The sequence below is a fragment of the Copadichromis virginalis genome, linkage group LG15 (assembly GCF_057382275.1).
Source record: "Copadichromis virginalis isolate Kocher_CV1m ecotype Utaka linkage group LG15, C_Virginalis_male_GT1.1, whole genome shotgun sequence".
NCBI classification, from domain to species: Eukaryota; Metazoa; Chordata; class Actinopteri; order Cichliformes; family Cichlidae; genus Copadichromis; species Copadichromis virginalis.
Genome location: NC_140632.1, coordinates 2,415,468 through 2,433,602, shown reverse-complemented (window position 1 = coordinate 2,433,602; position 18,135 = coordinate 2,415,468). Strand labels below are relative to the sequence as shown.

Genomic DNA, 18,135 nt, shown 5'->3' with positions numbered 1-18,135 from the left:
TCGGGGGTACGCAAGTGGCTGTAGGTGGTACGCGTGGGTTGGGGTTGGAGTGGGGATCAAAAATTTTAAAAGCCGAAATTTGCGCTAATGAAGTTTTATTTGACTGTTAAATACATGACTATATACCACCCTCTGGTGTTCAGCAAAAAAATAGCTCTGACAAAATACATGGACGTGATTTGCCCAAATGACCCAAATGACTGACACCTAACAGTTGAAGTTGCCTCCAAGCATTCAGTGCAGCGCGAAAATGGACAAGTGGTTAACAAGAAAAAAAGGCCCTACCACAGAGACACCGGCCACAACAACCAATAAGCTCATGTCTGAAGATGCATTTTCCAGTGACCGCACAGGTGATTGTTCAACAACAATGTGTTCGTCAGATTTGGATGCTAGCAGTGCTAGCAGGGATGTATCTGTGGTTACTAGCCAAGTGGCTAGCATAGCTGGAGCCAGCCATGTGGAAAGTGATGAAGTGTCTGATGCAGAGCGTCAAAGTGGGAGAAAGCATGACAGCACGGACTGTAACACAACCTCATCAAAGAAGCGCAAATATGATGACAATTATATTTCGCTGGGGTTTACGTGTATAAATATTGGTGGATTTTCCCGGCCACAGTGTGTTATTTGTGCAAAAGTATTGTCTCAGAACTCAATGAAACCTTCACTTTTGCGCAGACATTTAGAGACAAATCATCCCCATTTGAAAAATAAACCAAGGGAATATTTTGAGCGACAGCTAAAATCACTTTCAACAAGTAAAACCTGCATTCAGGTGCCAGATCTTATGAATAAAAACAGACTACAAGCATCTTACATGGTCAGTTACAGAGTGGCTAAAAACAACAAACCCCACACTATTGTGGAGGACCTCATTCTCCCTGCTGCTTTAGATATGGTAGGGACAATGTTGGGGGAAAAGGCAAAAAAGACGATACAGTCCATTCCATCATCAAACAATACTGTCTCACGGCGCATCAATGCAATGTCAGAAAATGTTTTACAGCAGCTACTTCTGCGCATACGCCACAGTGAATGTTATGCAATACAGCTTGATGAGTCCACGGATGTGGCTGGCCTGGCGCATCTTCTCGTATATGTGCGCTACATTCATGAAGGAACCATCAAGGAGGACATGCTGTTCTGTAAACCGCTGGAACAAAGGACAACTGCCGCAGATATTTTTCAAAAGCTGGACACATTCATGAACACACATGGACTCGTGTGGGACAGATGTGTTGGCATCTGTACTGATGCGCACGGGCCATGACTGGGAGACACGGAGGTGTGGTTTCGCGTGTGCAAGCAGTCGCGCCAGATGCCTCCTGGGTACACTGCAGCATCCACCGAGAGGCTCTTGCTGCAAAGGGAATACCTGTCCGTTTGAAACATGTTTTGGACACGAGTGTAAAAATGGTTAACTTTGTGAAAGCCAGGCCGCTGAACTCCCGCTTATTTGCTGCGTTGTGCAATGAGATGGGCAGCGAGCATGAGACATTATTACTCCACACAGAGGTTCGCTGGCTATCTAGAGGGAAAGTGCTGACCCGTTTCTGTGAGTTGAGGGATGAACTTAAAGTTTTCTTCAGTAACCATCCCTTTGAGCTGTCTGAACATTTGCATGATGAAGAGTACCTTACGTGCCTGGCTTATCTGTGTGATATATTTTCTCGTCTGAACGAGCTCAATCTCAGATTACAAGGCGTTTCTGCAACTATATTCAATGTTCAAGATAAAGTTGAGGCCATGATAAAGAAGTTAAACCTTTGGAAGAACTGCTTGGATACAAACAACACTGAAGTCTTTCCTGTGCTGCATGATTTTCTGTGCTCTAATGATCTCATACTATCTAAAAGTGTAAAGCGCGAATGTAATGTGCACCTTGAGGAGCTGGAGGTGCAGTTACGCCGATACTTCCCAGAGACGGGCGGCTCAAATGATTGGATACGTCACCCGTTCACCGCCGTGCCTACTTCGTTATCACCGTCTGACCAGGAGAGCCTAATTGAAATCGCCACAGATGGATCTCTAAAAGTTGAACACGCTCAAAAGAACCTGGCGGATTTCTGGATAGGGCTGCGCACTGAACAGCCCGCGCTGGCTAAACGCGCTGTCAAGACTCTGATGCCTTTCGCCACCACATACTTATGCGAAAGGGGATTTTCTGCTTTAACAAACATGAAAACAAAATACAGAGCAAGACTTTGTGTGAAAAACGATTTAAGACTCAGCCTTTCCCAAATTGAGCCAAACATTGAAGAGCTGTGTGCCTCTGCTCAAGCACATCCATCACATTAAATAAAGTTCTGTTTAATGAAAGTTCATGGCCTTTATGCTCTCGACAAAAAAGTGAATTCTAATAAATCTTTTGATACACTGCTAGTATTAAGTAGTAAAGTTTGTTATTAAAACTCTGTCATTACTAAAAAATATCAATAAATTCATTTGGTGGTGAGAAATAATCGACTGTGCAGTATATATTTTTATGCATGCGATATTGCAATGTATTTATAGACACTAATTAAGAATCGTTTGTAGTAGGGGGTATGCGGCTGAGGGTGACATGTTTCAAGGGGTACGTGGCTGGAAAATGTTTGGGAAGCACTGGTCTAAGTGAAACACGTATAATGTAAACAGAACTGGTCCTAGCACTGAACCCTGTGGAACTCCATAATTAACGTCAGTGTGTGAAGGATAGTGTCCATTTATTTAAACAAACTGGAGTCTATTAGTCTATTAGATTTTGCAATATTGTGCAGCAGACAGAGTGAAGTCCCTAAAAGGTTTATATTAATATATTTTGGTCAGAAATTCTTTACAGTTGCACTGACGGGAGTTTAGAGCCAAATACAACAACTTCAGTTTTATCAGAATTTAGATGTAAACAATTTTCAGTCTTCCAGGCCTAAATGTCTTTAAGACACCATGTGATTTGTTTCACCTGCTTCCACAGAGAAATTTATGTGGTATATGTCACCTGCAATGCAATTAAAATGTACTGAGGCCTAAGACCAGGATTACATTAGAAACAGTGGTATTTTAGCTCACTGGTTGAGCAGGCACCCTTATAGCATTTGGCTGGAATGCCACGGCTTACGTTCAAGTCTGACGTGTCTGTGTTTCCAATCGTATTCACTGAAGGCAAAAAACCCTCAAAAAAAAAAATCAGACCTGGCATAGAGCCCTGTGGAACTCCATGAGTAGTTTCCGTGTGCATACAGGAGTCACTGTTTGCACAAACATAAAAATATTTTTTGTGAAGGTTTGAAGACTTGAAATCAGGATTGAGAGTACACAGAAGCAGAGAAACGGCTCTAGTGAAAATTACCAGACAAGGGAGTTAAATGTTTTTACAGACTACAACCTAGCATTAAGATTTAAACTTCTTTTGTCTGATCGATCTCTTTGAGCATTTTAGTGAAATACATCTACTCTGTTTTAATTTACTGACACTGGAGAAATATTACCATAACATTGAATTGATTACTACTGAGGTGGAACAAAATTCAAGCAGGCTAGTTTCCTCGGATGAATCTTGGCTGCAAAAGATACAGGAGAGAGGAGCCGTGCACCAAAACAGCGCTCCGCTGTTGCTCTGCAGTCAGGAACATCAGCAGGCTTGTGATGATAGAGGTGTGCGATGCCAGAGGAGGGTGTGTGAGTACGTGGGTGCACATTTATACTGTATGTCTGCATCTCCATCTGTAAGTGTCAGCGAGTCATGTTCAAAACTCTGTGAGTTAGTGCGCGCGCTGTATCCGCTGCCTGGGGAGACAGGCCTCGTATCCAAGCTTGACAGTGTGATTGGATCCAGTGAGAATCCCAATGAAGCAATAAGTATCTCAGCGTCAGCTCTGCTCCCTGGGGTTTCTGTGCGCAGCCCACAGGCCCGGGCCCAGCCCTTCCTGTTCAGTCCAGATGGAAAGTGAGGCGGGGTGGGATCTGGGGATGAAGAAAGGCAAGTGAACTTCAAACCCTTTCAGCTACTGTGAAGGTGACTGCAGCAAAACAGGCAGCAATGGATGGATGGATGAGGGTATGGGAGGTCTTTGAACTAATTTGGAAACACCAAATGTAAAAAAAGAAAAGTAATTTTTATCACTACTATAACAAAAACTGGGACATGAATTTGACTCCTAAATTCAGATACTTTTGTTTCACGTCAGCCTGTTTTTAATTGACAGACAGCTGAAGAATTCTCTCTCTCTGAGTTGAGATGTGGTCCTGATTGGTTGGGGCCCTGTGGAGCTGTGGTCCCAAAAGATAATATCGTGTCATTTGATTTTTACTACAATAACTTTCTGTAATAATTAGGGACATCAGCAACCGTCACACATTTTACAGCACCCACAATTTGTTAAGCTAGCAGCAGCGACCTGAAAGCAATCAGCATCAACCAGTGCAGCCAGTTGTTTCTTTTGCTTAGTTATTGTTGTGGTTTAACATCTTGCTATGGTTTAGAGCAGTGTGTGTCATTATGGGTGTACATCGAATGGTCATAAAGAGGCTCATCAGCAAACGTAAGCAGCATGCTAGCTAGCATTTTGTAGGCAAAACTGACTCATGTTTAAGAAACACCAAAGGACATTAGTGTTGTTTAACACAATTTAGACATGCTGTATGTAAAAACACTACATCCACACTCTTTGCTCTGGAAACAACCGTAAAAAGTTATTTAATCTGTTTAGCATTTACCTACAGCGAGCAAAGACAAACCTCCAGGCTGAACCGCAACCAGGAAGTAATGGCTCTCTTACTGCACATCGCTCCTCCCACAGAAACCTACTGCATAGGTTATTTATGAAAGCTGCTGTTATAATCTTTACATTGTAAGTTAAGTAACTTAAAGTGCTGTCACCTCCAGTTACAAAAAAAGGAAAAATAAAGAAGCGTATCCTGTTAACATCAGATTAATGTTATAAAAAACTGTATTTTAAACCCACTGACCATTTCCTAACTTTACCAATGAAGCAGACCTGCTCCTATTCAAGATTACAGGGAGCCAACTTACCATTTAAATACAAGCACCAAACGGCAGATATCATAGGAAGTGTAGCTTTCCTCACACATCCCCATTATTTGACATAGATGTCCACCCATCCACAGATTTAAGTGTTAATTAAGCATTAATCTCCCCATTCTCCACCGTGCCAGCTTTTCTTTAAACATCATTTCCCCACAGCTGTTCCAATCTGTCTAAGGTAGCCAAATTCTATTCCTGCCTGTTCCAGTTGGTCACTCATATCGCGGCAGCTGCACAGAGCAGGTTTCGTCATTTGTTTTGTGTATTTCACCGAAACACTTTCAAAATCAGTGCTGTATGAAATTAAAGTATAATAAACTAATTAGAAATGTGCACAGGTGAAATCTAAAGAGAAGTTCATGCTCTGCAGAGGGGCCTGGGAGCCAGTACCCTTATCTCCCCTCTGCAGGCTACACACACACACACTCGTGTGATGCAAGGAGTGATAATGACACTGAAGCTATGGCTAGTACAGCTACATCACTCAAGTTAATTCACAGCTAGGTCGTAGCATTTCCCCACCAGTTGCTGTGAGCCTATGCAGGGCTGCTCCATATGATTTAACACAGGTCCTCACAAATGATGACACTTGATTGTTGCATAAAGGACGCCATGAGGCTCCTGCTCACCGTGCCAGGAGAGGTCATTGTGACATCACCGCTGGCAGCCTGAATAGCTGCTCCTCCACCTGTCTGCCATTAAACATGGAAATCACTGCACTCATCCGTGACTGTTGAATATTCAGTGAGCAAACACAGTGTACAGCACTTCATCTTATTTTAAAATGGGTTATAAATACAAATTGTTGCACAACAATTGCACAAAAACATGATTTTTTTTCTCCCCTAAGCCCAGGAGAAAATGAGGTTGATACGGAGACTCAGCTGCAATAACCCATTCACTTATTGAACGACAGCGGCTGGATACACTCTCAGCCTCCGGGCTTAAACGAAAAAGCAGAGCATGGCTGCCTGATTGAATGGGTTTGTAATGCAAGCCAAATAGGTTTGTTCTAATGGGAATCAGCCTTGGTGACGGCTGCAGAGGCTTACGCTAGCACTATAACAGCAGTAAGCAGAAGGGGCAAACACCCCATTGCTTCTTGATTGGCTCTGAGAGGCAGAAGCAATACTAAGGGTTTGCTGTGTTTACTAATGGTCGTTTTAGTGGGGTAATATTCAATGAGCCTTAACTTTAGGAATCTGTAGTTCAGAGAAAAGGTGCAAGTTTGTGTTGCGTGCGTGTGTCACTTCCCGCTCATGATCACATGTCTGTGCAACTTAATTAGGTCCAAAGTCTGCTCTGGTTTTAACACTGGACATCCTGCTGTCCTGCCTTGAGCCATACAAACTTTTGACGAGCTGGAGTGATGCAGAGGTCGCCCAGTGATCTGAATGTCCCGTAGAGGTAAGAAAGGTAAGAAGTTCATACTATAAGGTAAAGACGGTACGATGTTGGTGAAGTTCAACAATCCACCAAAAACCTCTAGAAGTAGGCACTTGGCAACAGTGGGGAGGAAGAACTCTTTTTGAACAGGAAGTGACATCCAGCAGAAGCAGATTCAGGGAGGGACATCCATCTGCTGCAGTGGGGATGGAGGGAAAACTTGGAGACAAAAGATTAGCAGCTGTGACACAACAAACATCTCACAATGGAGACAGAATGGAGGGCGGAGCCTTCAGCTTTCAGACAGCTCTATCCAGTTTGGCTTTGGGCGACAGACACCCTCTCTACTTTTAAGATTAGGCTTCAAACCTTTCTTTCTGATAAAGCTTATAGTTAGGGCTGGATCAGGTGACCCTGAATCCTCCCTTAGAGCTGCTGCAATAGGCCTAAGCTGCTGCAGACTTCCCATGATGCACTGAGTTCACTCAGTTCTTTTTATTCCAGTTTGACTCTGCATTTAATCATTAGTTATTCTTCTTCTCTGCACTTCCTCCGACGGTGTGTCTTTTGTCCCGTCTTGGTTCTCTTCTCCCTCTTGGCTGCCCCTCCCCCTCCCTGAGCTTCGTTCTGCCGGAGGATTCTTCCTGTTAAAAGGAAGTTCTTTCTTACCGCTATTGCTCATTGGGCATTGGAGTGAACATTGTTTTGCTGTTGGTGTTGGATTGCAGACATCCTGTTTAAGTGATAAGCTTGCTCTTTCTTTGTTGTCAGACTCTGTGACAACTCCACAACACCATAAAACAGAGAGAGAACCCCAACCATCAGATGATGCCTTATGATGAAGCACTTGGTGAAAGTGGGGAGTGAGAACCTTATTTCCACAGGAAGAGAACTCCAGGAGAAGCAGCCTCGGGGAGGGGCAGTCGTCTGCCACGATCAGGCATGAGGAAAGTTTTTCTTGGAGATAAAATAACCCAGGCGTGACTCTTGGCAGTCACCAGTGAACCAGTGCATGTCACATACTAGAAAATGTTTCCTTTCATGCATTTATTTTGTCTTTACATTTTTTACATTTAAACAATTTTTATTTGCCAAGATTTTTCATTTATCGCCCTGTTGTCATACTACCGTGAACATTTTTGCTTTTACAGACCAGAATCGTCTTCTGCAACCATGATGCAACTGAGGTAAAACATATAAAGAGAGAAATTAACAAAATAAAACAAAACCTATCTATGTTTCTTTTAGTAGGATTGTCATGGGTTTGATTCACCCTTTCACTCAGCTCTATAACATTGGTGATCATTTGTATGTGCATGCTTTCCTTCGGCATATGTAGGAACAGATTGGAGGGTCAGAGCTGATGTCAGCACATGGGGGTGGAGGAGTGGGGGGTGTCTGCCTCCTAATTAGCCACAGACCGGAGGGAGCACTGAGGGGGCAAAGGTGAAGAGTTGAGCTGCAGGACACCGAGGCTGCAGCAAAGAGGAGGGTTAGCAACATTCTCATGCAGTTGCATCACATTCATGTGAGCAGAGATGTCATTAGTGTTTGTGTGCCATTGTCAGCTCTGAACATGCATCATGTATGTATGAGAATCAAAGAGCAGGTCCTCGTGACCTGATCTGAATACTGCTGGCAGATGTTAAATAACTCTCACTGTCACACTGCTGCAATCTCTTTGACAAGTGCAGACAGATGTGCGTTCAGTTTCTCATACATGTGCAAATGCAGATTATAGACTCTTTTTTTTTTTTTTTTTTTACATTTAGAGAGTGCATTTGCTGGAAAACACAAACCAGAGGAGCGCTCTGAATTTATTCATTACCACCCCAACGTGACAAACTGGAGCAAAGCTGGACTAATGATGGGACAGAATGCAAATGTGGGGAAACTTCGTCTGCTGGGAGCAGCAGGCCTGATCTATGAGTTTGCATGTGTTCTGCAGCCTAATACAGCTCAGATAAGTAGACACTTTCCTCGGGACGTAGCTGCAGCGCAAAGCACATCAGGAAGGCAGCTCGTCCTCGGGTTTGTGCATGCACACATAAGTGAGTGAGCGAGTCGAGCCTGCCAAATGTGATTTATTTAGACAAATGCGAAAATATCAATCCAGTGATGAATGAGCGGCTGGATAAGCAAAACTCTTGAGATTGCTCATCATCTTCAAATTTAAGGCCGAGCACAGGTTCCAGCCCTTACGGAGAACAAATAATACAGCTGATTCTCGTTGTGCTCTCATCTGACAGGTGAAATTGGACTTACACAAACTATTCAGGGTTTTCAATCCGACCGTCTCCGGGTATTTGTTAGACTTTCAGGACTACTTGAGAGATCAGCGTGCGCGTTTAGCGCTAAATCCTATAATTGAACCGACTGCAGCATATCAATACAGAGCAGTAAAAAAAAGAAATGTTTGAGACTCACGTGCACATATGCATTCGATCTGCAGCCGAGTACGTGCTCACAGAGTCAGTCAATAGTTTCTCTGGACCTTGACTTTTCAAATGTGTTCAGAACTTAAGAGGGGAAGCAGGGATTGAGCGGAGGCTTAGTAAAGCTCCACAGTCTGTTTTTGCTGCAGGCTCGGCCGAGCCCCGCTTCTCCTCCACATGCTGCTTCATAAAACATTTTGGCAGACTGGACACATAATTGCCCGCACTGTTTGAAACACTTTGTTTCCTCCACTTCTGTGTTATTAAGTCTAACGAAATCTCTCCTTTCCCCTCCACTTTCACTGTGACGTTTGGGTACGGTGGTATTAGAAGTGCAGTGTGTACAAAACGACAAAACACACTTTTTTATGTAGAGGGGAAAAAAAGAAGCACTTAGCTGTCAATTATTTTTCTTCTCTTAAATATTACAGGCTGCTGCACAAAAGACACCAGCAGGAGCTTTTAAAACAGGGTTTGAGTTAGACAGCTGCTGAACACAGAGCTGCTGTATATGTCTGTTTGCACATTTTTAAAGTACCACCAGAAATTCTGAACTCACTACCAAGCGGTGTCATACATAGTAGAGAGATGCTCATTTTACATTGTGGGCCACATACAGCCGACTTTGATGTGAAGTGGCCTGAACCCGATCTGGTAGACTGTCCTTAATTATAGGTTTAGAATATAAAGTTTTCATTAATTCTTTTACCTTTTTGCAGTATGGATGGCAATGGGGTGATAAGATGTAAAACTTACGAAAATACAGTTCAAAGTTCTAAATCTGTGCACTACTTCACATTGGATTGGAGTCTTTGCCGAGCCTGGCAGCACCAGACAAGCCCTAAAACCAACATGCAAAGACAGGCAGGGCAAATTTCATCCTTCATTCTGTAATATAACACTAGATAACAATGAAATGTTTCAAATCGACTTTGTAAAGAAACGTAAAAGCTTAGTGAGACCCCTTTAACCACATTCAAACTTAGCTGGTTAAAACAGTCGGCTCTATTCATCTTCCACACTCTTTAATCCTCACCTCCTTCATTTGTCTATTATTTGATGTTGGCACACACACATTTGATCATTTGTCTAATCCTCATTTCTCCCATGCAAACATTTCCAATTTTGCTAATGATGAAATGATAATGAGATGGGCGTACCCATGCATAAAGAGAGCAGCGGTGCAGTCATCAGCTGCTGCTAACTAACATGAATTCCCTGACTTGCGTAGCTTGACAGGCCAGAGTGAAACACTGAAATCTGCACAAGCTGGTAGGGAAGCAGGCTTCAAAACAACACCTGCTGTCTGCACTTCATTAGGAGGTGAAAGAGGCATCGGCCCCGTGACACTGCTGTACAATCAGAGTGGGCTGAGGGTTTCATCAATCAGCAGAGCTTTATTTGCGTAGCATCAGTCATGCTCAAGTTAATGCGGCTCAAAGCGCGCGGCTGCTGCTATTACGACCAAAAAGATGAAACGGGGAAAAAGAAAAACAATCAAATAGGATAAATGAGTGAATGAAATAATACAACGACTATAAACTGAATGCAATCAGAGGTCGAGTCATAGAGGCTGGTTTTCAGTCACGTTCAGCATCCCAATGCGCTCAGGTAAAGTTTGGGGTCATATCAGATAATAATACGGTGGCCCTGAGAACTGCGGTCAAGTGAGCCCTCACTTACGAAGTCACAGTCCAGCTAGCCGCACCGAAAATGTTGTTGCACTACTCTTACGCATATTACGGTATCGGTGCCGACTGGCTTAGAAACGCAGTCTTTTCTGTCCTGACACTATTTTACTTCACAATCCACTCCCAGTTTTAGTTTATCTCCACTCCTCCCCCTGTGATCCACAGCCCAAATTACTGTATGATTCAGAGGAAATTAACAATGAAATTTACCCAATTTACTCTACTGTACTTTTAATGTCCTCATCTTTGAGCTCAGATTACAGGAAAACTATAAGAGGTACTGCATAAGGTTAACGTTAAAGCTGGGGCAGAACATTAGTTGTTCCCTACACATTCAGTAAGTACTACTTTAGATCGACATTCCAGGCATATCCTCATGACTGAATACTGAGTATACGTAAGTAAAAAAATCTTTATTAACCTTTGTATTCCAAAACTTTATCATGTTTACAAAGTAATAAAAGGTTATTTATTAAACTCCTCAGGTCATTGAAAGTCTCCTGCACCACTGGGCCATTCGGCTAAATCTGGGGAATAATATCTACATTATGAACCACTACACGAGCGGTGTGATCCTCTGTGGAGAGAGAGAACTAATCAGGAGACAAAGCTTGTCCAAGGTAAAAAAAAAATTAAATATATTCTAGAATTAATTTTTTAAAATTTAATTAATGTCTCGAAATGGAAAAAGTATCGTTGCAAATTTGTAATTAATTCCTAATATGTCAGGTGAACTTCGACAACTACAGAGCCATTTTATCCTTTGTGAACATTGGAAATATACACTGGAAGTTTCTGGTTAGTATGAGCAGCATTTCTGTGAAAACAGTTTGTTTCAATAACACATTATTCATAATTTATGTACTTTTTAAATTTATATATCTATCGCAGTACATAAATGCAGATGACAGCTGTCTGTATTTGGTCGATCCGTCAAGAAACTCTTTGGAGCAGGAAGAGTCTGACCGTGCAGCCAAAAGATTCCGGTAATTATGCGTTATTACATGTATATAATAACATGAAGTATTAGAGAAGTGACAGGAGGACTTAGGAGGTCTTTTTCTAAAGGTGAACGTATGGTTGTAGATTAAAGTTTAATAAAATCTGTGGTTATCAGTTCTTTAAAGAATTTAAAAAAATAATTCAAAATTACTCACATATGTAATTTTAAATAATAAAAAAAACACTGACCGTGTTTAAGCAGTGATACATTTGAGACAGTTAACATTTGTAGATTTAAAAGAACATGTTAATAAGTTTGATACTTCATCTAACATAATGTAGAGCACAGGGCTTTCTGACACACCATTAAAAACAGTGATATGTACTATATGTGTCTTTTTCTGTGTGACTTTTATCTTTCATTTGTATATAAATGTGATATATGTTATGTTCACAAAGTGAATACTTCAAAATGAGGAGGACATGCTACAACAAAACAGACTGGGTGAATGTGAGACTTCGAGGAGGAGTACTGACACATCCATTTCAACGGGATGGTTCTAGCTGCGGAGTAATGGTCATCATGGTATGGTACCACATTGATGCAATAATATTGTTCTGTAAAATTAGATAAGAAGATGGGGTGGGGGAAGTTAAAATAATCTTAAAAGGTTAAATTGTGTAAACAGGAAGTGTAACATTTGCAGATGTTTTCAATTAATTTTTTGTTTTGATTTCAGATGGTCAAAGCAGTAATGGAAGCATTCCCAAATAAACCAGAAATGACATTTTTGACGACAAAAAACGAGATGGCCCAGGCACGAAGGACATTTGCACAGACAATACTTGAGGCCTCTGGTGTGTAATATCTTCTTCAAATGGACATATTTATTTGTGTCAAACTGATGAACACTAACATATATATATATATATATATATATATATATATATATATATATATATATATATATATATATATATATATATATATATATATATATATATATATAATGTTTTAGTATTTGACAGTGACAACAACTGTGCCATGTGTGCAACGGCGAAACCACCTAATCCAGGACCCTCCATCACTGACTGGGTATAGTATTTTTAAAAATAGTTTTATGTTATCTGCAACAAAGTATTTGACTCTGTGTCTTTAAGGATTGTAATTTATTAAAACATAGAATTATTTACTTAATGTGTTTATGAAAGTTCATATGCTTTTGTTTACAGATCCAATGTGATAACCGCTGGTTCCATTCTGAATGCCTGGACATGACAAATGAACAGCTCAGCAGTGCTCAGAAGTGTGTGCTTTGTGTAACCTAATTCCACATGCAGTGAAAGCTACTTGAATAATCTGCTTATAGTTGTTATTGGTGTTTTGAGGAACACATGTGTAAAACACAATGTGTATAACATTCTTGCTTTGTGCACGTACTTCAAGTATTTCCTTTTTGATTTTTTGGGTTGATTTGTGTGATGACAGATAATGAATAACAATATATCTAAACTGTGTAGTAGTAATATGAGAAATCAGTAATCTGAGTAATGTAATTTTTCACCCTGACCGGTTGCAGCAGATGGCCCCGCCCCTCCCTGAGCCTGGTTCTGCCGGAGGTTTCTTCCTGTTAAAAGGGAGTTTTTCCTTTCCACTGTTGCTCATAGGGGCTCATATGATTGTTGGGTTTTTCTCTGTATGTATTATTGTAAGGTTTAACTTATTATGTAAAGTGCCTTAAGGTGGCTATTGTTGTGATTAAGCACTGAATAAATAATGTCTAAAACTAAAGTTGCTACTTGAGGTGGTGTGTGAATGACATTTTGAAAAATTTTAATTGTGTGTGGAAAGAAATTTCTTGTAGTTAAGCAAATACTTCAATGAACTCATTTTGATCGGTAATGGATTAGGATTTAATTTTACAGTAATTTTGGCTGTGGATGACAGGGTGAAGAGTGGGGGTCACCCAGAGTCATAATCCAGTGAGATATCTGCGTCACCTCTTTTAGTTTTCCTGTAATCTGAGCTCAAAGATGAGGATATTAAAAGTACAGTAGAGTAAATTGGGTAAATTTCATTATTAATTTTCTCTGAATCATACAGTAATTTGGGCTGTGGATCACAGGGGGAGGAGTGGAGATAAACTAAAACTGGGAGTGGATTGTGAAGTAAAATAGTGTCAGGACAGAAAAGACTGCGTTTCTAAGGCTACGTTCACACTGCAGGCGAAAGCGCATCAAATCCGATTTTTTGACCCTATGCGACCCATATCCGATCATGCTATGACAGTGTGAACGGCGCAAATCCGATATTTTCAAATCCGATCTGGGTCACTTTCGTATGTGGTACTGAATCCGATACATATCCGATGTTTTAGAAAGCGACTGCTGTTTGAACGGTCAAGTCGCATTAAATCCGCCTTTTACGTCACCGACACAAGACTGAAGCCAATTATCAGCGCCAGAGAAGACATCGCGAACGCTTCCTGGCCATCCAGTGTGGATGTCAGTGAAACTGTTGGGAAGACAACGTAAACATTTTATTTGTACTGTATAATCTGCAGATTCTGACAGAAATCTACAGCTATCCTTTGAAGCACCGCTCCTCTCTTAAACGGCAATAAGGATCATTATTAGGTTATTTACATTATTATGTAAATCCAATTTTTGCTTTAAGTTATTTTGTTATTTACATTATTATGTAAATAACAAAATAACTTAAAGCAAAAATTGGGAAACGTGAAGACCGAAGTCTTTATATTAAGGCCCATCAGTCAAACAATACTGTTGCTCTGGGTCTAAACAGAGCGCGTTGTGTGTGACGTCTTCTTTTGCGCATGCGGGCCGCTTTGAGCGTTCACACTAGAGCGCGTTTGCTGTCGCATTTTATTTGTAGTGTGAACGAGCAGACAAAAAAATCGGATTTGATCAAAAAATCGGAATTGAGCATTAAGACCTGCAGTGTGAACGTAGCCTAAGCCAGTCGGCACCGATACCGTAATATGCGTAAGAGTAGTGCAACCACATTTTCGGTGCGGCTAGCTGGACTGTGACTTCGTAAGTGAGGGCTCACTTGACCGCAGTTCTCAGGGCCACCGTATTATTATCTGATATGACCCCAAACTTTACCTGAGCGCATTGGGATGCTGAACGTGACTGAAAACCAGCCTCTATGACTCGACCTCTGATTGCATTCAGTTTATAGTCGTTGTATTATTTCATTCACTCATTTATCCTATTTGATTGGTTCCCCCCCCCCCGTCTCATCTTTTTGGTCGTAATAGCAGCAGCCGCGCTGGAAGGGCGCAGTTACAGTCCAGCCGCGCCGTAATATGCGTAAGAGTAGTGCAACAACATTTTAGGTGCGGCTGGCGGTGCGGCTAGCTTGACTGTGACTTCGTGAGGGCTCACTTGACCGCAGTCCCTGAGAGGCCAAGCGGACTGCAACAAACACCAGCAGAAAAACGCGGCAAAAGCACTCAAAACACAAGGGAAATAGGAAAAATCACAAGGGAAATAGGAAAAATCACAAGGGAAATAGGAAAAAAACAAAAGGGAAATAGGAAAAAACAAAAGGGATGTGTTTCTGGGGAGACAATAAGAATTTCGCTGGAAGACACTTAAAATAAGTGGAGGATCTATCGGTTTTGTGAGGAAAGATGAGAGGTGTGTTAGCCTAACTATTAGCCTAAAAATCCATCAGTATGATATGAATCATGATAAAACACGCCTACCAAGTTTTGGGTTCCTGCAACTGGTCCGTCGGGTTCAGTGTTGCCAACTTAGCGACTTTGTCGCTATATTTAGCGACTTTTCAGACCCCTTAGCGACTTTTTTTTCTAAAAAGCGACTAGCGACAAATCTGGCGACTTTTTCTGGTGTTATTGGAGACTTATTTATGACGACTTTTTGACGTGAAAGAGCGTGTTGCTCTTACTCTCAACAAGCAGCGGTGCTGCCGTGGGCACCTCACCCGTGCTAAAGCGCTCACGGGCGGAGGACAGTCCTCCCCCCGCTGCAGGAGATGTTCACACCTGTGCGTCCAAACTGCAAATGAGTCGCGTATGAGCGAAGCCGCCGCTCCGCACTGACTGTAACGCAGTCAGTTCTTCTTTTACTGTTATGCTGTTTTGTGGATCACAAGGTTTAAAACTACTTATAAACACACACACACAAAGTAACTCCACCAGAGTGCCTATTTCGGGTCACTTTTGCCGGTCGAAGCCCGGATAAAGGAGCAGGGTTGGAATTGTGACATTAAAAAACAATAATTGCTAAAAGAAATTTAATTTGTAGTTCTAAATAAATTCTAAATGCATTTAGGATGTTTTTTGCTCTCTTTGTCTTTTCCACGATGTTATTTCTCTCTCCAACAGCGTAGGTTACAATTATATTAGCATGACCAATTATGCAAATTAGGTGATGACGTCATTTAGCGACTTTTAGGACAGCCAATAGCGATCTTCCTTACTGAGGAGTTCGCAACACTGGTCGGGTTATTGTCTCCCCAGAAACACTTCCCCTGTGTTTTTTCTGTTGTGTTTTGTGTGTTTTTGCCGCGTTTTTATTATTGCTGGTGTTTTATTAGGTTGCAGTCCGTTTGGCCTCTCAGGGCCACCGTATAATAAGCTCAGGAGTTTCAGTGTTTTGGGAAAGTGGAGTTACCAAACAAAAATAAATGAATGAATAAATAAAATTTAGCATTTGATACCAGTGAACAAGAAATCAACTTGATGCCATTTTTCCAGCCACAAACTGTATATAAAAGATGGAAACAGCTTCCAGGACTGAAAGTTAAGCCTGTATTCTTGACTCCTGCAAAAAGAAGGAGTGAATGGGGAAACAGTCCTGCAGGTGTCATGTCTGCACTTCACTGATGAGTTCATTGTTTTCAGCTTGACACTTCACAAACCAACGCTGACGTTGCAGTGGCTACACCACTCTGTTATACTGTGGTTGTAGCTAAAGGTTGCTTTTATTTCATTTTGACTTTTTGTTTTTAATTCGGTTTAATTTCAGTTAGTACAAGTATTACAATATAAACACAGTAAACTATAATAACCTTGTTTAGAACTCCTTTTTTCTTCTCAACCTGTGTCTTACTTTAAAGTTTCAGTATTTTGTCACAGGTCAGAGGCCGGGCACAGCCTGTTGCAGGGCTAACACAGAGAGGTGAACAACCATTTGTACTCTCATTCACACCAAGGGCCAGTTTGGAATCAACAGCTAACCTGACCCTACTAACTGCACACCTTTGGACTGGAAGAAGCCAGAGTTCCCAGACAGAGCTCAGACAGCCACACAGGGAACAAGCAAACTCCACAGAGAAAAGCCGTGGCGAGCTGGTAGATTCAAACTCATGACCTTCTTCCTGTGAGGCGTAACCACCACATCACCATGCTGCCTTATCCTAAATATACAGGCAGGGTAAAGGCTGTTTGTAAGTGGGTACATCAATAGACTACAGTGCTTTCCTTCTTAAGTTTGACGTCTTCTGTTAAGTCCTTCTTATCCACAGTCTTATTCATACTACACTGTATGATAAGATAAGATAAGATAAGATAAGATAAGATAAGATAAGATAAGATAAGATAAGATAGAACTTTATTAATCCCTCGGGTGGGTTCCTCTGGGAAATTCGACTTCCAAAAAGCACAGCAACGACCGAAGTTACAGCTACAGAATTGTTATATATATATATACACACACACACACACACGCGCACACACACACACACACACACACACACACACACACACACACACATATAAATACAGAGACAAATATAAATAAAATATACAAAGGGGATAAATAGAATAAATAGGAATAAAAATAAAAATACAAGTGAATTGCACATTTCAAGTATTGAGTCTATTGCACTGTTGACTATTTACAAAAAGTATTGCACAAGGTATTGTACAGTGAGGTGAAGAGGCACTACAGCTTAGTTGTTCCCCCCTCCTTTGTCCTCCTGTTTCCCCTCCAGAGAGGAGTTAAACAGTCTGATGGCGTGTGGGACAAAGGAGTTTTTAAGTCTGTTAGTTCTTGTCTTTGGGAGAAGCAACCTGTCACTGAACAGACTCTTCTGGTTGTTAATGGCCGTGTGCAGAGGATGCCTGGCATTGTCCATAATGTCCATCAGTTTCTTTAATGTCCTTTTCTCTGCCACTGTCACCAGAGTGTCCAGCTTCATGCCGACCACAGAGCTAGCCCTCCTGATCAGTTTCTCCAGCCTGGATGAGTCCCTCTTTGCTGTGCTGCTCCCCCAGCACACCACAGCATAGAAAAGTACTCCAGCAACCACCGACTGGTAAAACATCCTCAGGAGCTTCCTGCAGATGTTAAAAGACCTCAGCCTCCTGAGGAAGTACAGTCGGCTTTGGGCTTTTTTATACAGGTGCTCTGTGTTGCATGACCAGTCCAGTTTATTGTCCACCCACAGCCCGAGGTACTTGTACTTGTTGACCACCTCCACCTCCTCCCCCTCTATCTGAACCGGCAGTGGACCTGCTCTGGACCTCCCGAAGTCCACAACCAGTTCCTTAGTCTTTGAGGTGTTGAGTTGCAGGTGATTAATGTTAAATGTTTACTCTGATCATTTCAAACTTTTTTTGCATTTCTCATAAAGTTACAGCCATCACTGCAACAGAAAACAAAC

At 41.6% G+C, this 18,135-nt stretch overlaps 1 protein-coding gene across 1 annotated transcript; it reads left to right on the top strand.

The window, feature by feature from the left end:
• Positions 1-10,803: 10,803 nt before the first annotated feature.
• On the top strand, positions 10,804-13,234 carry LOC146691512 (uncharacterized). The gene is made up of 7 exons (XM_085433482.1): positions 10,804-11,155; positions 11,265-11,333; positions 11,427-11,521; positions 11,937-12,063; positions 12,218-12,335; positions 12,497-12,573; positions 12,711-13,234. The coding sequence occupies exons 1-7, from the start codon at positions 11,084-11,086 to the stop codon at positions 12,804-12,806; spliced, it is 654 nt and encodes a 217-aa protein (XP_085289608.1). The 5' UTR covers positions 10,804-11,083; the 3' UTR covers positions 12,807-13,234.
• The last annotated feature ends 4,901 nt before the right edge of the window (positions 13,235-18,135 follow it).